Source organism: Sebastes fasciatus, chromosome 16 (genome assembly GCF_043250625.1).
Source record: "Sebastes fasciatus isolate fSebFas1 chromosome 16, fSebFas1.pri, whole genome shotgun sequence".
Classification (NCBI taxonomy): domain Eukaryota; kingdom Metazoa; phylum Chordata; class Actinopteri; order Perciformes; family Sebastidae; genus Sebastes; species Sebastes fasciatus.
In genome coordinates, this window is record NC_133810.1 from 23700716 (window position 1) to 23726226 (window position 25511).

The 25511-nt window shown below is 41.7% G+C and overlaps 1 protein-coding gene across 2 annotated transcripts; it reads left to right on the forward strand.

Annotated features, from left to right (window-relative positions):
* Window positions 1-906: 906 nt before the first annotated feature.
* Window positions 907-24479, forward strand: LOC141752499 (protocadherin alpha-C2-like). Of its 2 annotated transcripts, none has more exons than XM_074610497.1 (4): window positions 907-3724; window positions 6950-7008; window positions 11512-11607; window positions 19919-20059. In XM_074610497.1, exons 1-3 carry the CDS (start codon window positions 1184-1186, stop codon window positions 11603-11605), a joined length of 2694 nt encoding a protein of 897 aa, XP_074466598.1. In that variant the 5' UTR covers window positions 907-1183; the 3' UTR covers window positions 11606-11607; window positions 19919-20059. The 2 variants fall into 2 exon arrangements, with proteins under 2 accessions (XP_074466598.1, XP_074466597.1); XM_074610496.1 differs by having other exon boundaries at window positions 908-3724; window positions 11512-11597; window positions 19919-24479.
* Window positions 24480-25511: the final 1032 nt, after the last annotated feature.

The following is a 25511-nucleotide window of genomic DNA, read 5'->3' on the forward strand; positions in this document are numbered from 1 at the left end:
TGTCGCCGCCATTCTTAATTCTGGAGGTGCTTTAATGTGCTGGTCGTCTATAATAGCTCCCAGACCCTACACAGACATCGCAATGGAGGGATGAGAGGAGAGAGATGGGCGGGGATGAGAGGAGAGAGCTGCTGGAGTCAGAGCGCGCTGGGGTGGGCTGCTGTCCTTCCAAGGTCAAGCCAGCTACATTCAATTACATAACTTCCGGTTACATTTTCAAAAATAAATCCTATATAAGTGAATATACTGTCCTGTTATTTTTTATTTTTTTTCAATAACACACATACAGGGTATTGTGGCACATGGTTCATGGCAGCATTCAGTTAAATAAATGCGTTGTTTTTTTTTAGAACAAAAGTATAAGTGTTTGGTTATTATGCATAGTGGTAAAAACAGTTGAAGAAACTATGAGTTTTGTAATTTTTTGAGAAACCCACTGCAGTAATCTCTGAGTTGCCAGTAGTATTATCTTCTGTTTCCTTTTTTAAATTGTATTTGATCTATTTATTCATTATTATCATAATTATTTTTATAATTTTTTTTTTTTCTTCTATTTTTATGTATATGTATGTGTATGTATTTCTGTGTCTGTGTATGTATAATACATGTTTTTGTTGGTGTGTATGTAGGTATATATATATATATATATTAAATGTTTTAATGTTAAAAAGACCTTTGTAGAAGAAGAAGAAACTATGAGTAAGGATTTGATGAAACACATGACAAGCAATGACCCACCCAGCCCTTTATTTCAGCACTTAACTAAAAACAATGGAGGGGTCTCTCCAGTTTTCTCCTTTACTTCACTCTAGTAGAGCTAACTCAGAAAAAAAAGTGACACTTTCATCCATTTTATTTTGAAAAGAACACACCTCTTTTCCGGTTTTATTGGTGGCAAATTGCCGCAATCTTGACGGATCTCACAGCTCCAGCGGCAGGAGAAACACCCGTCAGCAGCGCGCATTGGAGACAAAAAAGAAAGCGCATCACGGACACAAAGGGAAATATGGGTGCGCTGGAGAAGATTCACCTCCGCCGTGTAACACAATGGATGAGCCGCTTGTGTTCCATCTACTGGGAGACCAATTAGCCCACCTTAATGAGGTGCTGGGACGCGAGATACTGCAAGCTAAAAAGGCGGAAGGCTGCGTTTTAATCCGTCTGCGGATCCTGTGAGCTTGCGATGGCTGTGGCGAGGATATGCAAGTGGATAGGGAATAATGTGCCTTTTTATTTTGTGATATTTTCCTTGTTTTGTGGCCTTTCGTTTGGACAATTGCGATATTCGATTACGGAGGAACTGGAAAACGGCGCACTGGTGGGTGATCTGGCGCATGACTTGGGGCTCGATATTCGAAGGCTCGCCAGCCGAAAGATTAAGGTAGTCTCCAACAGCGGTAAGCGCTACGTGATTGTCAACCCCAAAAATGGCAAATTGCTCGTCAATGAGAGGATCGACAGGGAGGCGCTGTGCGATATGTCCAACACCTGCCTCATCAATCTGGAGGTGATGGTTGAGAACCCCAATGAGGTGCACCATGTCGAGGTGGAGATTGTCGATGCCAATGATAACGCGCCGCAGTTCCCCAGAGAAGAGTACCAACTAGAGATCACAGAATCTGCTTTACCCGGGTCTCGTTACCCCATCGAAAATGCTCAAGACCCAGACGTTGGGTCCAATTCGGTTCGCATGTATCAGCTCAGCACAAACGACCATTTCGCGCTGGTGTCCAACAAACCCTCCCTGAACACAAAGCACATCGAGCTGGTGCTCAAAAAGCCAGTTGATCGCGAACAGACGCCTTACCACCAATTGATTCTGAGCGCCGTGGATGGTGGGTCGCCAGAGAAAACTGGCACGGCTAAAATCAACGTCCGGGTCTTGGACTCAAATGACAATGTCCCCGTGTTTGACAGACCGGTGTACAAGGTGAAACTGTTGGAAAATTCGCCCAAAGACACCCTGGTAATCAAACTGAACGCGACTGATCTGGACGAGGGCACGAATGGAGAGGTGTATTACTCTTTCAGCAGCTACACCCCCGAGAGAGTGAGGCAGATGTTCAGCATGGACACCAACACGGGAGAGATAAGAGTGAGGAGCAATGTCGACTATGAGGAGACCAACTCCTACGAGATGTACATCCAGGCGATGGACAAGGGCCCCGGGGCCGTGGCAGCGCACTGCAAGGTGGTGGTGGAGGTGGTGGACGTGAACGACAACGTCCCTCAGATAGTGCTGTCATCTCTGTCGAGCCCTGTGAGGGAGGACGCCCGTGCAGACACAGTGGTGGCCCTCATTAGTGTCACTGATCGAGACTCTGGCGCGAACAAGCAGGTGAGCTTGGAGATCCCAGCAGGCCTTCCTTTCAAGATCAAGTCATTCAGAAATTACTACACTCTGGTTACCTCAGCCTTCCTGGACCGCGAGACCACTGATGCCTACAATGTCACTCTGAGTGCCACGGATGGAGGAAACCCTCCCCTCTCCTCCCAGAAGACCATACAAGTGGATGTGGCTGATGTTAATGACAACCCGCCGCGATTCGAGCAGACCTCGTACACCGTCTACGTGGCTGAGAACAACGCCCCCGGGGCCTCTTTGTGCACTGTGAAAGCTCAAGACGCGGACATCAAAGAGAACGCACGCATCACTTACACAGTGCTCAATGACAACAACCATGGCATCCCTGTCACGTCGTATGTGTCTGTGAAGGCCGATACAGGGGAGGCTTACGCCCTGCGAGCCTTCGACTATGAGTCACTGAGAGAGTTTCACTTCCAGGTCAAAGCCCAAGACGGGGGCATTCCTCCGCTCAGCCGAGTCGCCACCGTCTACATCTACATAATGGATCAGAATGACCACGCACCGCTTATAGTCAACCCTCCCGGCAATGGCACACGCTCCTTGGAGACAGTGCAAAAGAACGCAGAGCCCGGCGCCATGGTGACCAAAGTTGTGGCCTACGACGCAGACGCCGGTCCAAACGCCTGGTTGGTGTACGTGCTGGAAACAGCCACCGACATGGACTTGTTCAAGGTGCATGAACACACCGGCGAGATCAGGACCACTCGGAGGATCCTGGAGGATAACTCCACCTCCTTCGCCCTAACCGTTGTGGTCAAGGACCATGGGCTGCCCAGCCTCTCCTCCACCGCCACCATCAACGTGGCCATCATGGAGGTGCAGCCCAAAGTGGTCCCCGACCCCAAGAGGATCATCCGACCTCACAGCACGCTGCTTTTCTCTAACGTGACCCTCTACCTGATCGTAGCTTTGAGCGCCACCACCTTCGTTTTCCTGGTCACCGTGGTGGTGCTGGCCATCGTCCGCTGCCATGCCTACTGCACCCAGCCTGGGTCCTGCTCCCCTTGCTGTGTGTCACAGAAGCCCCCTCCAGATGGCGGGAGCAGCAGCGTAAGTGCCGGCGGGCAAGGCGTCGGTGGACCCGGGGCACAGCCTAACAACAACGTGGTGCTTCGGAGAGACCTCAAAGTGGAGCCTCACTACATTGAAGTGCGTGGGAACGGCTCTCTGACAAAGACTTACTGCTACAAGACCTGCCTGACCGCCACCTCTGGCAGTGACACGTTCATGTTCTACAACACGGGACGTCCCATCAGTGGCACCTGGGGTAGCGGCGCCGACCGCTTCTTCACGAGTGGAAGTGGATTTGTACGCAGACTGAGCATGCCTGATGCCTCGATGCAACTCTGCCCAGAGGTGTGTCATTAATTCTCTTTATGCTTACCTTTGTCTGTATAACTGGAAGGTCATGAATCATCATGTTTACATGTTAGTGGGTTTATTACATTTGATTTAGCTCCAAACAATGTAAGACCGTTTTTTGAAGTACATGCTCAACATGACTTTTCATAATTGCTACGGCATGCATCGTCATAATTGTTGTCAGTGTTGCAGCAGGGTGATGATATTCCTGCATGTCAAGTTTGATCCCCTCCTGCAATGAATCAAATCCTTGCAAGCTTCATTCTCTTTGTTCAGTTCCCACTTGTACTGTGCTGTCGCTCAGCCCCGGCCCAGCCCAGCTCAGCACTCACACTGCATTAGTGTCAGGCCTGATGCTTTTCAGGGTCCTGTGCAATTTCTGATGATTCAGAGATTTGTGTTTCAGTTTCGAGGTTGTCATCACATCTACGCTGAGAACAGGTCATGTAGTCTTCACTCTACTGGCTCGTTCTCTGTGCGAGTGGGTTTGGCTTGTGTGTGGGGGCGGGTATGTGTGTGAGTAAAACTGTTGCACTGGAGCAGTTGGGGTTAATTGACATGATATTGTTGCTTCTGACTATGGAAGAGACATGCATTTACCCCTACTGCAATGTTATTTTCTCGTTGTTAAAGGCTGCATGACACTCTAGATGAGTGAAACAGTGAATTCCTTTACTTGCTAGGGCATTTCTGCATTACTAATGATTCAATTTCTCAGATACTGTATCAACAATCCCTGATTTACATGAAATATTGCAAAAAAACTCCAACAGTCAAATATACTCTACCTAATATTGCCATGATCCCAATCAAGTAGTCTTGCATACCTGCTTTCCTAGCCATACATGCACCATTCGTGTAAATGTTCATGTCTATCAGTTGTAGATTTAAGGAGTTCAGGTTTGACCCAAGCAGAGATTACTGGATAGATATATTCTGCTTTTATGCCAGCAGAGAGGTTTGAGAGATTGGTGGTTCAGATATTGGAATAACAACATTTTTGGTGTCAGATTGTCAAGGCAAATGCTCCTAGGGTTAAGAGGTCATCTCTGGGTGCATCATCTTAAATATCAGGTGCCAGCCACCAGTACATTAGTTATAAGAAAAACATCTTACCAAGACAAGTGTAGCAGTGTAAATTAAATTAACCTCCAGACTGTGTTCCGCAGCCCCGCAAATTAGATTTGCTCAAAGAGGCTGGGTCTACCAGCAGAAAACACTCCCCTCTGAATTGCACTGAGGAACATAATGTGCCATCTGTATCTGGGACACTCGCTACTGCCTGAGCAGGTTTGTGGCTTAAACACAGCTTTTCTTATTCAGTGTTTTTGAGGTCCGAGGCTACAACAACAACCCACATGATGCTGACAGATTATAGCATTCATGCAGCTGTTTGCAATCATTCCATACAGGGCATGTGCCCACTCGTGAGGAAAGTAATGAGTAGGCAAAATTAATGGCTATGGAAGATTAGCTCATTAAAATATGACTTTTACCCCTGTGAGATTCATATGGTTCTTTGAATTTAAAGGCATAATCATCAGCAAAATTAGATTTTCATTAAAGGCTTGCAGCTTTAACATCGTGACTCCAATAGACTATTAAAACTAATGTAGGGTCATTTAAAAAACATTTAAATATTTAGACAAAAAAACATTCGTCCAGGCAGTGTATTTTAATTCCACCAATATTTGCTGTGTTCTTAGAAACATTTAAATATCTAATAGTTTATCAGTTTTTTAGCGCAAATATGCACAAACAAAAAAGGTCTATATAGTAGCTTCAATCTAATAATAGCAGAGTTCAGGCTGTTCTCATACACTGTTTGTAGATATACCTACGGAAAGTAATGCACTGTAGGTCGTATACAGGATAGCAAACAAAATTAATTTGTATGTAGTCCACGTAATCCTGAACCAGGAAGTATAAAGAGCGACAAATGGGCGGGGTGGAAACGTAAGTTCCGCACTGAAGTTACGTCACTACGTTGACTTATTTGTCACGTAACTTCCGTAGACATGAATATAAGAGCAGAAATTGACACCGGACTTTCACCCAGGATAGCGGTGTTCCTATCCCGTGTGAGTCATGTAACTTCTGTACCTAAGTAACGCCACTTCTACAATCATTTCTTAAACCTAACTAAGTAGTTTTGTTGCCTAAACCTAACCAAGTGGTTCCCTGTGACGACAGAAGTTTATTTTGAAAAAGACATGCATGTTATGAGCGGAAATAGACACCAGACTTTCACCCAGGAGACTGGTGTTCTTATCCCATGAGAGTCACATAACTTCCGTACTTAAGTAACGTCACTTCCACAATCTTTTCCTAAACCTAACTAAGTAGTTTCATTGCCTAAACCTAACCAAGTGATTTCCTGTGAAGACAGAAGTTCATTTTGAAAAGACATGGAAGCTGAAATTGACAAAAGTTGCCAGACATTTGTAGGAAAACGCACAAAAAATGGGATCATTATCAGAATCAGAATCAAATAAATCTCCAAAGCAAGGAAAATGTAAGATAAAATCATTTAATACAAGACTATAGAGCAATAATTTGTGAAATGTTATTGACGATTTGTCCAACATATAGTATTACACTAAATCCTACACATTGCCCTTCACACTGGGCTGATACAGACCAGAGGTATAAGATGTGGTTGCCCTAGCGATGATGATGGCTCTTGCTTATTGGTTTTCGAAGGCCATAATTTACCAGAGGACCGCTGGGAGTTCCGAGCACTCAGCGTCCAGGTTCATCAGGAGCAGACAGACACTCACAGTTACACACAAACACACATGCACATCGGCCTGTACAAACACCCTGGCACTCAGGGAAAGGGCATGACTCCCCCAGCTCTCACATTTATAGAGCTATGGAGTGAGAGACTGTCCAAAAACTCGTCAATATGGCTTTCAGTCACTGCCCTTTTTAAAGTCCTTCTGTGGTCTGTGTGGATATCAATATGTATGCATGTGTGTGAGAGTGTGTGTGTGTGTGTGTGTGTGTGTGTGTGTGTGTATGTGTGTGCTTGCAATGGGGGACATGACTGCAGTGTTCCTATCACGTCCAGAGCTGGGATGTGTATCATGATTAATTGATGAGGCCATGGCCCAGCCTGCGCTCTGCACTGTGTGAGATCAAACTAAACTCTCTCTCTCTCTCCCCTCTTGTCTCTCTCTCTCTCTCTCTCTCTCTCTCTACCTCTTGCTCGCTCAGCCGAAAGCTCCGAATGCTGACTGGCGATATTCTGCATCTTTGAGGGCAGGGATGCAGAGGTAAGCACTTTCCATCTTTAACTCTTTTGCAACTTTTGATCATCTAGAAAAAGTTACACCTATTCATCCTACTCTGTCTACACCTGCAGTCTATGGTACCGCAATAGTTACCCTTCAAAAAAAACACAGCGGCAATGCACGGTATTTCTAAATACAAACGTTTTTGACACATCATGATACCTGCACCCTCAAAATGACCTCTGTGTCGCCAAAAAAAGACACAGCACCACAATAGTACAGATCAGTGTCTGCTATTATCAGAAATGGCCGTTAGTTGCCCCTCAGCATCAGTTTGAACCTCAAACCCCGTCCTTTTCCGTTGGGAAAAGCCATCTGCAGCTCCCATCGGTGGACGCGTAGTACTCCTCCACTGCAGTGTAACACTATATAGGTCATCTACATTCTGAGCGTCGCTCCCCCCCAGTTACAGTCTTTAAGCAGGAAGCATGAAGGACAAATGAGCTGACTATGACCTTTCTCAGATTATCAGATGCACACATGCATCAGTGTCTGCGAGTACAGCTGCCTCCACATGTGTGTGTGCGTTTCCGCGTGTATTTCTGTATTTTTGTCCAGAGACAAGGGGAGAAGTTGTGAACACAGACAGCAGAGGACATTTTGGACTACTTGTTTTTCCAGATATGGATTCTAACGCCTTATTGCTTGACCAAATACCAATTATAGATTGATTTAAAGATCTCTTTCTCATTAGCTCCAACTAGGGATGTCACGATACCAGAAATTTAGTAGTCAATACCAATACCATTGAAATTCCATGATTCTCTCTACAACAAAAACAAAAGTAAAACAATAAATCTCATGTACTTCAACATCTACTCCTTTATTACCATTTGCAACCTGGTTTTTGTTAGGAAGTTAAATAGATCATAATTCCCTTTTATTATCTATTTTATATTGCTGTGAAAACATCTCTTTCAAACAACTGGATTTATTCAAATTTCTTGCCAAAGACTACATTTTACAAGATTGCATTTGAACACATCATGATAACGTTAGGCCTTTGCCCAATGTCAGCTGGGATCGGCTCCAGCCCCCACGCGTCCCTCAATAGGATATGCAGTTACAGATAATAAATGGATGGATGATAATGTTAGAATTTAACTTTGCCCAACAGTCACTGAACAGAGCCTGAACACATCATAATGTAAATCAATGGCACCTCCCGTTAACGTTAGCTCAGTGCAGGACTATGCTGCTTACCTGCTGCTAACATCTAACAATAATTAGCTCTTGTCCTGCCTATTTAAATACAGTTGTGTTGTTTGTAATGTAGCATTATCAGGGGAAAAATAGGTTGCGTCCCCATGTCACGTTTTTAGTCTTGAGCCCTTCTAGAAAACAAGTACCGTCACGTTTTCAGAATTTTGGCATCGACTTGGTTCTTGTGACGTCCCTACTACCTACTGCAAATTAGAGAATACTAAAAAAAGTATAATAGAATAATAAAATAGTATTTTCTTTGTATCTACATCTGTCACTTAAATTTTGTAATGATCAGGTCACAAAAGTTGTCTTAAAGAGGACCTATTATGCTTATTTTCAGGTGCATACTTTTATTTTGGGTTTTTACTAGAACATGTTTACATGCTTTAGTGTTCAAAAAATGCTTTACTTCTCTCATACTGACTGTGCTCTTTTCACCCTCTGTCTGAAACGCTCTGTGTGAGCTTCAACCCCCTCCCAAAAAGCCCGGTCTGCTCTGATTGGTCAGCTGGCCGACTCTGTTGTGATTGGTCAAAAGAACCAAACTCTTTCGGACTCCGCTCCAGCTCCGCTCTAACTAGCTTTGTTTCAGGGTGTTCCAAACTAGTCCCTAGGCAGCTATTATACAAATGTGTTACTTGGTGACATCACCCCGTTACAGAAGAAAAGACAGGACTTCAAGCAAGGCGTTTCAAGCAGGCCAGGAGCAGTGTTTCTGTGGGGGAGAGTAACTCCCTTTGGCGTAGACTTTCGGCTTTGTAACTTTGCAGACCTTTTACATGCACAAACAACTATAACACACTAAAGGAGGGGGGGGGAAGCACAAAAGCATAAAACGTCCTCTTTAAAATATGTAATTAAGTGTTTTGCTAATTTGATATGAGGACAGCTGGAACGTCAGGGACTAATGAGTTTTACCTCCACATGTCTGAATTTTCATAATTTCATGCCAACAATGCTTACTGCTCAGTCTTCTGCTCCGTCTAAGTTTGATTTAATTGGATATTAGTGTTAATTTCTATGGCGTGGAGGGGTATCATAATGTGCATCATGTCATCAAGTCACTGTAACATGACATGGATTAACATAAATCATCATTGCAATTTGCCGCTGCCATCTCTAAAATGGCAGTGCCTGTAACACGCGTAGACACAAGACAGGCTCATATTATACACTTAACCCCAGCACACGCATGCTGTAATGTATCACACTACACACAGCGTGTAGCACCAACATTACTGACCCACATTTCTACTGTAGTGTAGTTAGTCAGTGTACAAAACACTAGTATCTGTGTCATATTCTCACACATTAAAACCAGCACTTTTGCTTATGGAAAGACTTGAAACCCACACTGCTCAGACTGTACATGGCCATTTTATATTCATGACAAATCCCTATTCAACATAACACTATAAGTGTGTTGCAGTTAAAGGTAGATGCTTGGTGTGCTGCATTGCAGTCAGGGTAGGTCCTCCTATACAGTAAGCTCTACCTTCATTATGAATGTATGGGGGGAAATATCTCAAGCCTAGGTTGGAAAACTGCACTCATGCACTTGGCTTGGTGTGTTGATTACAGCATTACAAGAGTTTCAACACTTAAAGTTACATTTTAGTGATTCTGTTTCGTCATATTTCCCCAGCTTTATTATGTTTTTGAGGGAAAGCTCGTCTTTTCCCCGGAAGACATTTTGACTTAAAAACAAATGCTTTGATTTCAGGGTCCTGGTATTGTGCATGCTGGCTCGCTGTCACTCTCCACTGGAACAACTGAATAGAACAGAGCCATCCTTAGTGTTATCTGTAACACCCGTGCTTTTCCTTCTATGACAAGTCAAAATGTCTGCTGTGAAAAAGGCCTATTGCTATTTAATAAGATAATACTGATTCCTAACTGCTCTGATTCAAACAACTATCTTCCAACATATATTTCCCCTTTGCTTTGCTTCTTGTAAAGCAATTCAGTATTTACAAAAATGCATTTAAACACCCAAAGTTCACGTTGTTAAAGGAATAGTTCGCCATAGGGAAATACGCTTATTCACTCTTATGCGGAGAGTTAGATGAAAAGATTGATACCTCTCTCATATCTGTCTGTTAAATATGAAGCCTCAGCCACCAGCCAGTTATCTTACCTCAGCATAAAAACTTGTCTGTTCTAAGGTAACATAATACGCCTTCAAGCCCATCTAAATCAGAATCAGAAAAGCTCACTAAAAACATATATTTCTTTTGTTTAATCCATACAAAAAGATAACTGTAGAAATGACAAATTGTAGTTTCACGGTTTAAAAATGTGAAATGTGAATATTTCTTTGCCCCTGGTTGCCTGGCAACTTCACTGTGATGAAAATGACTCCATGAAGTCACAGATTTTGTAATCTTTGGACAGAACCAGCTAATAGTTTTTTAATTAACCGTTTTCCGGTGAGAGTCAACGCAAGGTGACATGCACAAAATATTTAGGTTTTTGCCCTTATTCTGAAAAAAACAAGCTGTTTACATGGCTAGTGAAAATTAATATTCTACTAATATTCCCGTTTACATGCAGCCACGCATACTCAGAATATCTAAACGGAATATGCTGTTTACATGACCCGTATCAAATTCAGAATATTGTCATTATTCAGAATAATAATGGAATATTAGTGTGCTTGTAAATGTAGTGAGTGAACCTTAAGAGTGAAAATAGAAGGAATGGTTTCTGCATTGCCTCTCTCAGTGTGCTGCATGGCCCCATGCTAAGTCGAATGAAACAGCCTCTGGGTTTTCACATCCAGTGAAAAAACTTAAAATAAAAAAGCATTTGAAACTTCACTTTGGTGCCATCCTGAGAGTCTATGTTGTGCTTGTAGCATGAATTTTTAAATATTTTTTTCATTTGCGTGTGGTAGGTGTAGTTGTCCTACTTTTTATACATAATTATTAAAATATAAATATGTAACAAGATCAGCTGGAAATACTTAAATGCATTAAATATGTTATGTATCCTTATTCAATATGTAAATAAATGTCATCTAAAAACACAACAAAGTGTTATGAGAAAGCTTTTACTGTGAAGCAGCTGCAGTCAGCACCTGTAACAGCACAATAAAGGCGGGTGGAAGAGATTAAATTGATGAAGTTGGATGGATGAAGGTGTAACACAAACCTCTAAACTACAACACATCTCTAGGTGAAATCCCTGAATACAGACTCAATGCTTGTTTCAAAGGCTGAATTGATATTTGATTTGATGTGTTCTCATTGGGTTTGCTGAATGTGTTCTGCCTTTCAGTTCGGTCCACATGGAGGAGTCCTCTGTGATGCAGGGAGCCCAGGGGATGCTGGTCCAGAACTGGCCCACTGTGTCCAGCGCCGCAGGTGAGTAAAAGTAAATTTTGCCAATTTGACATTTACATTTGAACAAAATAAAACATTGATCTTGCTTTAAAATCTATGTCTCAAAAGTAGAGGATGTTTAAGTGAAAGGTCTTTATGTAATATGTACAACTCCAAGTTATTTGTTGAAAGGCATGTTAAAGTAGGCACTTGGGATTTGAACCTCTGGTACCTTGGTTGTGAGTGCCAAAAACATAATGGTGGGAAGCCAGCAAGTGTTCTTGTCCTTGTCGCTGTGACTCGTGTTACTTCCTCCCGATGAAGCTAACTGCTGGCTGGTGAAGAGAATCAACCCTGGGGTTCATAAATACAGCAGACAGTGGAAGTTATTTGTATATACCGGAGAAAAAAAAAATGACATCATTAGACAGAAGGGCATAACCTGCCCAGGGCATATTAAAAACTATTATGTTAGCCATTAAGTAATAGTTAAACAATGGCAACAGTGAATGGGTTGACAATGTTTTTTAGATGATGCATGCTCTCTGCTAGTGCTCCAAAATACTAATTATGCTGAAGATAATTTTAGACAAGCCTTGTAGGAAACAGATATGACTATAGTAAGGTAATTCTGGTAAATCGAAACTCTATTTTTACAACTTGTGTTACATTTTCATGGATTTGTCTTATCTTATTCCTACTGGTTATGGTAACTAAGGAATAATTCCACATTTTGGGAAACATGCTTGTTCGTTTTCTTGCCAAGGGTTAGTTGAGAAGATCGATTCAACTCTCATGTCTGTACCGTAGACTGTATATAAGAAGTGAACGTAGTCACTGTGACCTCATCCATTGGTTTGCGGACTGCCGTTTTGAAACCTTGAGTTCTGCATTTTGTCCGTCACCATCTTGGTTTTTGGCTGTCGCCATCTTGTTTTTTTGCAACCAGAAGGGATACAAGAGGGTGGAGCTAAGTACAACCGAACGCTGAATAAGACATTTTTAGGCTACCTGAATGTTACAATTAACTTTCATGAGCTGAAAAACACACTGAGAATGGGTTAAAGTTCTGAGACGAATACATGGACAACTACCAGAACAGATAACGCCGTGGTAGCAACCTGTCAATCACAAGGTAGCCAAGCCCTAAAGCATACCCTGCTTTATGGTCTATTTTACTCTAAATGGGACCATAATTTACTAAATGAACATCATGCTGTATTGAAGAAGACTTGAAATTAGCGATTGAGACCATAAACTCATGTTTACAATGTTTACTGAGGTAATAAATCAAGTGAGAAATAGGGTCATTTTCTCATAGACTTCAAAACAATTAGACTTCTTTTTGCAACCAGAGGAGTCGCCCCCTGCTGGCTATTAGAAAGAATGCAAGTTTAAGGCACTTCCGCATTGGCTTCACTTTTCAGACTCCGGAGGTAGCCCACTGGTCTTCACGCTTAAGAGGAAGCTACAGCCAAGAGACTGTTAATTTAGCTTAGCATAAAGACTGGAAGTAAGGGGAAACCGCTGGCTTTGTTTTGTCCTAAGGTTAAAAAAAAAAATCTGCCTATCTCATTTGTTTAATCTGTACAAAAACCAAAGTGTAAAAATAGGAAGTTGCAGTGTAAAGGTTTCGGTTTTACATTTAGTTTTTTGTAGGGATTAAAGAAACAAGTTATACTGTTATTTAATGAGCTTTAAAGGTGCTGGTATGGATCTTTTTTATAACCTTTGAACAAGACCCAGGCTAGCTGGTTCTCCCTACTCTTGGTCTTTATGCTAATCATCATCATCATCATCATCAACCATCTCCTGGCTCTAGCTCCATATTTACCGTACAGACATGAGAGTGGTATCAATCATCTCAACATCCTGGCATCAAAATACATAAGCGCATTTCCCAAAATGTTGAACTATTCCTTTGATTGCCAACATCTAGGGCAATATTTGTAATAGTAATGTACACTCACAGAGGTTGTAAACACATTAGTTTAACCCAGGCATCACTTCTTTGGAAGGTCACAACACCTAAATGGTAAAACTGGGGATTTGACAGAATTGTGCTTTGAATATCTACATGATCATGAATTCCAGTGTGATGTTCGTACAGAGCTTAGCTGAGGTGCCAAAAGCCTGGGGCCCTTATGCAGAGCCACAGATAAACAACTGCATCCTCCCATGAAAGGAGCTGGCAGCATGGAGAGCTACAGACTGAAAAAAACAACTGTTTTTTAATAAGAAACCAGTTGTCCTGAGTGGGTGGCAGCAGTGAGAATGTGTAGCATGTAGCACAACGGGAGTATTAATAGAACTGGCCTCGAAAATGACCCGAAACACTGAGCTCAGAGCTAATGAATCACAGCTTTTGTTGGCTGATCGGAAAACTTTTGAAACTTAGATTTCGAAAAAGTGTTTGGGAACATTGTGAGCTGTTCCATCCTTCCTTCAGCCGAGCTTCCATTCATTGATTTCCTGTCTAGTTACAGGAATTAGAACATGGGTAGAGACTTGAGGGTGAAGGGTAGCATCACAGTCCATCACTCAACGAGTCAGTTACAGAATATGTCTTACTGTCTGTCAGCTTTTCTCTCTGTGGAAAAGAGAACTGGGGAATTGTTTGAGGTACAAGCTGTACCAGTATCTCCATACTGCAGAAAAATGTGTGTTTTTTAGAGCAGGTGGAAAGCTGCCTCTGCAGTCATGTAAAGACTTAAATATTGTCTTTAAGCAGAGTACACAGTGTACTGCAGACCCATCAGGGGTGCATTGTTGCATTAGGAAATAATTTGTTAGGAGCGGCTCAGTGCTGAGGCACAGACATGTACTGGATTGCAGGTTGATCCTCTTTACTATGTATCAAGAGGTGGAGCCTTTTTTTGTGACACATTTCCATGTCTGCAGTTATCATGATGAAGTTGTCTGACATGCTGTGATGCATCTAAATGCGGCACCCTAAAAAAACTGTGTTTATGTAAGTGACCCCATGGCGCAGATGAGGAGACATTTGTCTAACGCCAGAAGGGGGAGAGAAGCTATTATCAGTGATAAGAGAGTAAAAAGAGAGAACATTAAAAGCAATTTTGGAGAGGAAGAGCAGAGGAGACATACAGGGGGGGTGGAGGAAAAAAAAAAAAAGCGAGGTGTGGGGGGATGGAGAAAGAGAAAGGTTAAGAGGATTGGCAGGTTCCTGCAGTAGTGTTGTTGCTAGGGAACGCCATGTGACCTGTTGCCTGGCAACACTGTCTAACTGAGAGATTGCTGCAGCAGCCGCACCCTCCATCAGCAGGCAGTTTCCATGGCAACCGGTCATATCTCTGAATGGAAGATTTAGAGACGGGGGAAAAAAAGGGAAGGAGTAGGGAACGGAAAAGGGAAGGGGACTCAGCAAGGGCAGGTATTAAGAGGAAAAAGAGGCCACGCAGTCATTTAAAAGGAAATCATGAAGGAAAGAATGGTTTAGGTAGATGTGTCTCATGCAGAATACATGCCGCATATATTTACACAAGCACTGTTAGATTTGTGCATGTGCTACAAACCACCAGAGGGATTCATTTCAAATGGAACCGTGTCTCGGATTAGACAGGAAATAGCCTATTTTAAATGTAGGACATCAAGGTTATACGAAATCAGGCTTCAAACACCCACACATCTACACCAGGTGTCATGGCAACCCTCCTTACAAGGAGCTGTGCTGACCTGCTTACCAGCAGTTACACCATAATCCATTCGCTGTGAAATATAGGCTAATATGAAGCAATGGCAGAGTTACAAATAATCCTCCATGTTCGAGAAACAGTAGCAGCGAAGCTCTTCGTAGTTCCTCCGAGCTGTGACGCGACCTGCTCGTTATGAATTATTATTTCACACGCACGCAGGAATATCTCAGATTAAATTCTAATTAACAATGTCAGGGTTTTGGATTTGTCACAGCCAGTGCAGCAGAGAGCTCTGGGGTGTCCCAAGACGCAGAGACAACATTCACTTGATTAGACGCTACACAGCCACTTGACATTTTAGCTCAGCTGGTCATGCGTAGGGACATGCACCGCTCCAGCCCCATCAGGTGTGCATAAGCCCAACACTCTACTGCTCTGATAGTGTACACTTTTCTTCACTGCAGGAACACCGTCATTATAGTGCAGTTTGCAGCTTTACTACCAGTCCAGTAATCAGCACAAGTTTTATTATATTTTAGGTCTTTTTCATTTATTCTATCTTGATGAGTTGTCTAATATAACCCAAGCAGGTCTTAGCCTACCTGTAACCGTCTGGCCAAAACCATTAGATGACTCAGTAATCACTATGTGTCCACACGCTTTGATCAAATCAAGATATCTCAAATATTGCTGGACAAATTTTTTACAAAATCTTAAATTAATAATAATTTGCCACAGACGATTAATCCTAATATTTCAGTGAACCCCTCACCTTTCCTCTACAGCCCTCCATAAGGCTATGTCAATTAAAATTTACTGAGCACATTCATACCAAAGAACGTACATTGCCAAGAAGTGAAAGTCATGTTCGTACCATTGCAACATCCCAGCAGCAAAGCTACGTTTCCTCCATTTTGGACTGAGAGCAACTATTGCAACTAACAAAATATTTCATAATCTAACAGACACAGTGACATAGAATTTGCTGAACACATTCATACTCCCAAAGGCGGCATGAAAACTGCCTTTTTAACTTTTTATTTTAAAGGAAAATTCAGGTATATTTCAACAGTGGCAAATTGTTGATATAAAAAAGCCGGCAAATTGCCCAGGATATAGATCCCTATGCAATCGGCTAACATGACTATCCCAGGGTGCTTCTTTCTAGCCCGTTCTCATTCGCAGGGCGTCAAAGACCGACGCTTAAGGCATCCTTTAGCACCAGTATGAGACGCAGCGCTCTGTCCACTAACTAAAATGTAAACCCATCCACGGCAACAGTAAATGCTCAGAGAAAGTGTTGTGGTTAAGTATTATAAAGAGCGAAAGACACAAACAAGGGCGAGCAGGAGGAGAGGTGTATCGGTCCAACAAACATAACACTGCTGTTAGTATCCCCTGCGTCACGTTTCACTTTCACTTTACAATCAGCTAATTGTTTGTGTCCTGTTTACATCGTCAAGTCACGTTTGCACTCTACAAATGTGTTTTCCTAAACCTAACTAAAGGGTTTTGTTGCCTCATCCTAAACAAGTGTTTTTGTTCAATTCACAACATTAAGCATGTGTTTACTGTGACCGAAAAGTGACACCGAGGGGTTGTTAAGCACATGTTTGGTGCGACGGAAAAAGTGACGCCAAGGATTGCGACAAAGTTGGGATGAGAAAGTGTTGTACTTACTTTCTGTGTTTAATTTCGCATGGACTCAGAGACAGTTGTTTTAAATTATTCATGTAAAAATCATGTTTATTTGGAAAACTGTAGGAGGCTCCTGCAGTTTTCCCTGAATCTCTGCAATGGGGATGATGAATGCAAAGCTGGCAGCACTCATAGAGTCAAAATGACCACATTCATGTCAAATACAGCAGGTTGAAATATACGGGAAATTTTCTTTAATGACCCCACAGCTTTCCTCTAGCACCATGACTCACAAAGTTACCTGAGTTTATGGTGATTAGTGGTCTGCAGGTATTCGATGTCTGCCCTGGATTAGGTTTAATAAATATGGTTTCAAATTACTTGTAAAAATAAAATGTAAAATGTGGAAAGAAAGACCCTTTGTAGATCTTCTATCAATACAAGACTGTCTAAATAAAGATTGCAAAACTCTTCTGACAGAGCATCAACTCACTTTCCTTTAAATAGCAGCATCAGGTAACAGGAAATGGTGTGTCACTTCTATAAAATGGAGGTGCATTGTGTACAGCGATGCTGTGCACTGCGTTACTGGCTCAATAAGATCATCCACATTCTGCCTCACAGTATTTTGCACATCTCTTTCTGTCTTTTCAGTTTATTTTAAGCGTGTTTGTCCTCCTCCACATGAGAAGCCATCTTCCCTGCATAACCATTGATATGAGCCATTGAATAGGACTTATTTAAAACACCACATCCTCTTCCTGGGTTTAATACCCAGATTAAATACAAACAGACAGACCATAACATCAAATGTCATAATCCTCAGAAACAGACCAGCATTACAGTATTATAGCACTAACTCCACTAATAGAGTTACAGATCATATGACAACATCTGACACTGACTAGTCATTAAACAAGCTAAATTACTTAAAGGTCAATTAGCAGCAATTGGCTTGTTTGTAATTTAAAAAAATATTTATTTAAAATGTATTTCAAATTTAATTTAAAATGTAACATTTAAAAACACAAGAAAAAATTGTAAAAAATAATAATAAAATAAGCTAAAAATATGTCTGGATTTTCCTCAGCATTCATGGCTTGAAATGGTTCATTTGTTACCCTGGTCCTTCACCCGCTAATTATTTAATGTGACTTAAAAATGAATACTTCTATTTTTGCAAGTCGAAAACAAATTATTTATGTGGCTTTGTTTTTCCCGTCTCGATGGTACGCTGCTACAACATCTGACCTCTCCTGCTATATTCCAAACATCAATCCCTTTCATACTCATGTTTGCACGAGTTAAAATATGATCAATTTCCAGTGAGGCATGGCTCAATAATTATCTGTGAAAGGTGTCCGGTGCTCTTTGTATGCTCTTTGCAGGACTGGTTGTAACGGGGCAATGATGCAGAGCTAACTATTGAGCAGTTTGGTAGTGTCCATTACATCTGCTCTTATTATAGTCTACGCGTTTATAATTTATTCTCGTGCTGCTCGATGAGCTCATGTGTAGAGACTCGGCGGTACACTGCGCGTACGGACGGTGTGCATTTTCAAAATAGTGTGCTTCCCAATGGGACGGTGATTTGGAACCATTTCAGCGCTCCAGCAATGTCATAAATAGCCTACAAAGAAAAAATCAAACAGAATCTTTTTGCAAGGGCCTGTGTTTGATCTAAATAAAATCCAGACTGAAAGTAGGTCAGTGCAGAGGGAACTGGTGTGGGCCTGAGAGCACCGTGTCTGCAGAGCCCGCCCACCCCCATCTTTCTTACTGCCTCTCTCTCTCTCTCTCTCTCTCTTTCCCTCTCTCTCCTTATCTCATCTAACATCCTCTTTCCTTTCCGGTCCGCCGTCTTTAACCTTTTGACCTTAATAGCTTTGTCTTATTTTCACTTTACATAATAATTTTTCTATATCAGTATCTATTTTCTGATTTTGCTCTCTGGGTTCCTTTCTCTGCTTGAGCACGAAAGGTTGAATCCCTGTCTCTGGCCTCCTATGAGAGTACAGGATTAAGCTGCTGCCATCATCCAAACACAAATACAAATCACACTGCCAAGTTAAACATCCTTGTGTGGTTTAAAGGTTAGCCCCCTTCCAGTGTTCCCTCCTGTGGTCTCAGCCGAATCACTGTCTGGAAAAGATCCACTCCCTGTGGCTATCGCTCCATAGTCAGGCGATTGCTTTGCACGCTTTTTGCTCGATTTTGATCATGTCAGATTTTATGAACGTCTCAAAGACCAAATGATAAAGTCGAAGTAAGGAACAAGGCATGACAAGTAGGACAGTTATTGAAAAAATTATTCACGACAAGTAAGCTAATAGCAAAGGGGGATTCACCTCTATGGAGTCAAGGTCAGAGTGGGCTGTCCTGCTTCTACCACTTGCCAGCAATCAAAATATAATAAAGAGCTACTGTGGAAGTGATACTTAAAGCTGTAACTTTGAGCAAATATGATAATAAGTTATTTTTATAAAACGGTCGCTATATCCTATGCAGTGGTGCATGAGACAGATAATCTATGGAAAAATATAATGTTCCTCCGTGTCAACCTAGGCAGCGCTGATCAATTATGAATCAAGATTATGTTGCTGTAATGCCTATTTCTCTCTTTTCAGAAACATATTTTTTGTGTACTATTTAGCTGTAAAATGAGAAAGTTTGTAGCACGGTGCCCTTCTGCGTGCAGTTTGCATGTTTTCCCCGTGTTAGCATGGGTTTTCTCCGGGTTCTCCGGTTTCCTCCCACAGTCCAAAGACATGCAGGTTAGGTTAATTGTTGACTCTTAATTGCCCGTAGGTGTGAATGTAATGGTTGTCTGTCTCTATGTGTCAGCCCTGTGATAGTCTGGCGCCCTGTCCAACGTGTACCACACCCTCGCCCAATGTCAGCTGGGATCGGCTCATCACGCCCCCGGAGTGTAAAAGCCTGAGCTCACTGCAAGAAAGCAACTTCCCAAGATGTCAAACTATTCCTTTACGTGTGGTTACAATGATGATTGAGTGAAGGTAATGAGTGGGCCAGATTTAACATGAATTCTTTTCCATCCTACCTGTGTAGATGGAGATGGCGGTGAACTGTCACCCCCGGTGGGCGCCGGTGTCGACAGCAACAGCTGGCACTTCAGATACGGCGCCTCCGGACAGGGCTACTGCCCTCCTCAGCAACTGAGGCCCGGAGAGATCCCCCCCGAAGCCTTCATCATCCCCGGATCCCCAGCCATCATTTCCATCCGCCACGACGCCGGCCCCGTGGATGACAAAGGTGACTTCATAAGCTTTGGCAAGAAGGAGGACGCCAAGAAGAAGAAAAAGAAGAAGAAGGACAAGAAGGACAAGAAGGATAAAGGAAAGGATGACGACGATTAGAGGAGAAGGGGCGACTTGAAAGCAGAGCTACCAATAAACTACCCTCCTAATTACAGAGCCGGAAAAAACAAAAAGCCAAATGCATATTGTAGAACCGAGGGAGCCTCCTTGCACCATATTTGCATAGACATTGTACAGCGGCCAAACCCTCATTAGACAAGGCCTGGCTCCCCACACCATGAAATCAAATGTTTCTGTCTTTCTTGGCTCATTTGACCCATAACTTTGGCCTGTAAAAGTCTAAGGTTTATGGTTAACAAATGTTCTTAGTAGACAGACTTCATCTAACGGTTGGACCAAATTAAAACAGAAAGGGTTTTATTGGATTAGATTAGCCTTTCTGTGATTTGCTGCCCCCTACGCCCCCAACCCCCCCCCCCCAGTTTGTATAATGAACACAAAAACACCTGATAAAGGTGTACTATTTGTATCTGACCATTGTCAGCGGAGGCTGACTGTGTTGGCATCTCTGTCTTTATGCAGTCCCCCTTCCTTTTTGGCTCACCTAGTTGGAGGTGAAGTGGAAGCCAAACTAAGAACAAAAAAAGGCTTTTGTCTTCAATATTATGGAGGCCTTGTAGAAATTCAGAAAATGTGGTCTTTTGTAAAAAAACAAACAAACTGAAAAATGAAAAAGTAACAGCATACAGTATATGTACCATGAGATTAACACCTTTGAGAGAAGTAGGTGGCTGAGACGAGCAGGACCACACTCAAATAAAGAGCTCTGTTTCAGTGTAACATAGCACATTGCTGAGGCTGAGGACCTGGACTGGGTTGCACCAACTATGCGCAAGTTTGTTCCCAGGTAAAGAAGTGGCTTCCTATTGGCTAGTTAATTTGCAATTAGCAAGTTACTGAATTCGATTGTACCATGGGTAGTAAGGGGGGGAATTCTATACGGCTGTAACTAGTTATAACATTAAGATTTCAGATGAGTAGCAAATCAGTAAGATTATTACCTTGCTGATGGATTTGTAGTTGACTAGATTGGCATAAAAATTACGATTGGTAAATAGAATCCATATTTGACTCTTAAAGGACAAAACTACGTTTTGCAAGTTTTTGTCCATTCTCTACAAATCTTGTATCATATACGGTCTGACAGTTATGTTTTGGGAATCTGTTTTAAAGTATTTTCCTACCTTTCAGGCGGCCAATGTTTTTCATTTATTAGCACAAAATGAATTAGCTGAGACTCGAGACTTTTTCGTATTAAGAAATCCATCAAAGTGAACGTAGCGTCTTGTTTAAGTTACACTTTCATCACATGGTAACGTAGCTGAAGTGCAGATTCTCTTGAAAACTGAACTGCATTATCACATTAACGTCGCAAAATTAAACACAGATATGATGGATTACCAACCGAGTCTCAGCATGTTGATTTTAAAGCTGCTAAATTTGATATATGCAGAGCATTAATATAGCAGTAAACAACTATTTGCTATATAAAGATATAGAGGGGTAATGTCTACCTGAGTAGAGAATGAAGTCACTATCCATCTGTGTTAGTTGTAATCCGAGTTTCTCGGTGCTTTGTTGACATAGCCGGGCCGGCCGCATATGCCTTTAGTGCACGTTTGTGCATGCAAGCGTGCCCCACTGGCTAGCTCACGGCCACCTCTCTGCAATGCGCTCATATGGCGGTTACAGCTGATATCCTGACTGACGGCAGCGTTGCGGAAGTGTAGCACACCCACCCTTCGGTTCTCGCCCAGGTTACCACTGTTAGCTGTCAGCAGCGTTGCCGTTGTTTACAATGTTAGCACCGTTAGCTGCCAGTCGCCATGTTGAGAGCCGTGCAGATGCAATAGAAATGCTCCCAATCTCACATTTAGCACCTTTAATATTGTATGAAATTGAATGGGAACCAAATTCCGTCTGAAAAAAAGACACATTTAAAAAATACAAATTGGAAATTAATGTATAATTGGTAGAAAATGGGCTGAAACATCCCAAATCACTGTTATAGTCCTTTAAGTTGCCAAATGGCATGGAATTACTTAAAAAAAAAAACGCTGCGTGCAAAAAAAAAATCCTGCTTTTACTGTTATAGTGAGTGCAATTGTGTGACTTCGTATCATTTGCACCTGCTTTATTGCTTGCTTGAATATTTAGTTGTTACTTAAGGTAAACAGATTTTTGTGGTGCTACCGCTTGTGTTTTAGCAATGCGTGAATCGGGATTAGTGGCTTCTTCTTCGGATAGAACCTATAGGGAACCTATACGTGCAGCTGATGCAACCGGCCCCTGACCTGGCCTCTCCTCTAGGAATATGGCACAGGTCAACGGGGTCTTATTAATCCCGCTGTGTATCAGCACAGCCCAGTCTGACAAACACATTATTGTACACAAACACTGCCTCTTACGCACACATACACATACACATACAAATAAGCTCTCTCTTGCTCGACATACAGTACAGTACATACACACGAAAATATACTAAAAGACTACACCCCCCCCTCTGGAAACTGAAGGCCGACGCCATCCTTAACATGGGAGTGTATTATATGGCTGGGAACGCTGGAACGTTGCTTCATTTCTCTTCAAGCCTGATTCCTCTACTTCTTCTGTCTTTGAATGTTAAGTAGTTGTTCTCCAAAGCCCTGCGCCACTGCCTCGACCGCTTCAGCGCTTGTAGGATTCGCTTGCCCCGCTTTCCTCCCTCGAACTCCCGTTTCTTCAAATCAGCACGGTTGGACGGCATCTTTCAAGTCACTCGTCTCCTTCGATGAACTGTGAACCGCTGTAACACAGTGACATTTGTGTATTTGCATATTAACGCACAGAATACACACACACACACACGTCTTTTGTTAACTTCAACTGAGCTTAGGCGCTTCAGCCTTCTGGTTGCTCATTGTTGACAGCTCTGTCATCTCTCTCTCATATTGCTTTGTGAGGACCGCTGACAAGCAAGCAAAAAATCTGAGATTATGCTGTAATGGATATAATGAGACATTGTAGTGTATAGCTCCAACGTAGAGGATAAAGAAACCACAGCAGAGTTAAAAGGTCATAGCAGAGGTGTTGCAGTCATTCCTGTGTCAGCTGCAACTGATCAACTTGGTTCAACTGAAGCCACTTGCAAAATAAGTGCAGCGCAGTTCAGCAAGAGCGGAAAGAGGTCGACTCGTGGTCGACTCAGAAGTAGGGGAAATCCACTTAGTGATTAATGGAGGCGAAGAAGCACACTGTTGACATTGTTTATGGCGCACCAACGAGAAGTGATGATACCAGCAAGCGAGCAAAGATCAACACAAGTCAAAAATCACAGCTGGCGGGACCTTCAAATTATAAATAGTATTGCGAGCAGTAGATATTGGAACAGCATCAACATGATGAAAAGTGTCATCACCTCCTTTTTTTCCCCAGAACATCATTTTACCAGCCACAGTAGGGGTATATAGGTGCTGCTATCAGACTCAATCCCTCCCATGCACACGTTGTGTCTTTTCCCTCCTGCCCTGTCCTTCAGGTGTATAATTCTGTGCTGTCAGATCACCAAGTGGCTGTTTGCATGTTATAAGCAAAGGAAACAGATACTATATAGATACTATATATACATAGATATGTTTTTTCCACCGGGAAACGCGTATCGGAATACATATACCTCTGATACACATTCTCAAAGACAATACACACAAGTTCGACTCCCATCCACGCGTTCATACATTACGTGCATACAGTACATATACGCTATTGCGAAACAGTAATTTGTGGAAAAAACCTAAAAGAATCACATTTTTTTATCCTGTTGAAAATGTAATCTTCTAGATATACATAATGCTATTGTGTTATGCTATGAAATGCTCTCTTTTTTTGTTTTTTTTACCCTTGATTTTCATAGATAAGAAAATCAACCCTTAAAGTTGTGTTACGCTTCGAAATGATGATCAAACAAACACTATTGTGAAATCAAATCATTTACTCACCCTCCATATCTATCCCTTGGGAAAAAAATTAACGAAAAAGAAGAAAAAAATTTTAAAACATAAAATGGTATTAAAAAAAAAATGAAGTTGATGTATTCTCTGCTTGTGTATAGTGAATGTTCCTCAGTCGCTGGGCGTGGCAGTGTGAGTGGCGACGCGTACCGGTCGACTGTGACAGTGCAGATCTGTTAATAACTTTTTTTTGTACACCTGCTTATCATTGTAAAGGTGATAATAGTGATTCTTATGATTTCATCAATCTGGTAATGTGTTTTGTTAATAAGTCACAAATAAAGTTTTTCTTAAATATCTTAATATCTGAGCTGTTGTCTTGATTTCTGTTTTATTAATCATGCTTTTCATTGTTTCCTTAAAAAAAAAAAAAGGACTACAATAACAACCTATACCATAATAGATAAAGTAATATGTACATATAATAACAGATGGTAACTGTAAATTGAAAAGTAAAGTATTCAGGGGAGGAGAAAAAATGGTAATAATAATAAAAAGAAAAAATAAGAAAAAATAAGAAATATAAAAAAGTAAAAAAATGAATAAATGACTAAGAAATAAAAAAATAAAAATAATACAATAATATTAAAATAATAAATGTAATTAAGTTTTGACTTTCAACTTGGGTGGTGTTCATACTGATGTGAGAGGAGCTTCTTCCTTGTTTTCGGCTTCCTGCCTGCAGCCTTCCTTCTACACTTCTATATATTTACTCTTCCATATTTTATTGGTCATCATTTGGAACAATAAACTGCAATTAATCAAAGACTTTGGATAACTGCCTGTCAAGGCATTATGTAGGAAGAACCTGTTAATGAAACATAGGTGGATGACTGAATGTAACAGTCATTCTCACCACATTATAATAGTATGATTCCATTAAATATTTTAGAATATTGTGTGAGTAAATAACCCAGGAAGTACACCAAACAGGGACTGTTAAACAGTTTTTAATCTAACCAATCTGATGGTATTACATTCCAACATGTTCCTGGAAATCTCTCTATAAACTGAAACAATGTGTCCTTCCAATGTTGAGAAATGTGAAAAACAACTTAACCACACTGACAATGTTACTCAATCACCCCCCTAACCACTTCCACTCAGCCAAGGCATGAACATCTGTGTTTATTGGCAGGAGTGAACACTGTCGAAACACATTTGAAACTTGTTCAAATTACAAAATTAAAAACATTGTGAGATTAACTTGATGGAAAACAGATGCAAGCAGCTGACCTATGACTGAGAAAACCAATGGGACAAACAACAATGCAAGAAAATCTGATTTATTAATCTGTTTGTGCTTGAAATTCTTCATTGAGCTCAGGGTGAAGG

Coding starts and splice junctions, on each gene's coding strand:
- LOC141752499 (XM_074610496.1), top strand. CDS start 1,184: ATGGCTGTGGCGAGGATATGCAAGTGGATAGGGAATAATGTGCCTTTT. Junction 3,725..6,949: donor CGATGCAACTCTGCCCAGAG/GTGTGTCATTAA, acceptor TTGCTCGCTCAG/CCGAAAGCTCCGAATGCTGA. Junction 11,598..19,918: donor CACTGTGTCCAGCGCCGCAG/GTGAGTAAAAGT, acceptor CTACCTGTGTAG/ATGGAGATGGCGGTGAACTG.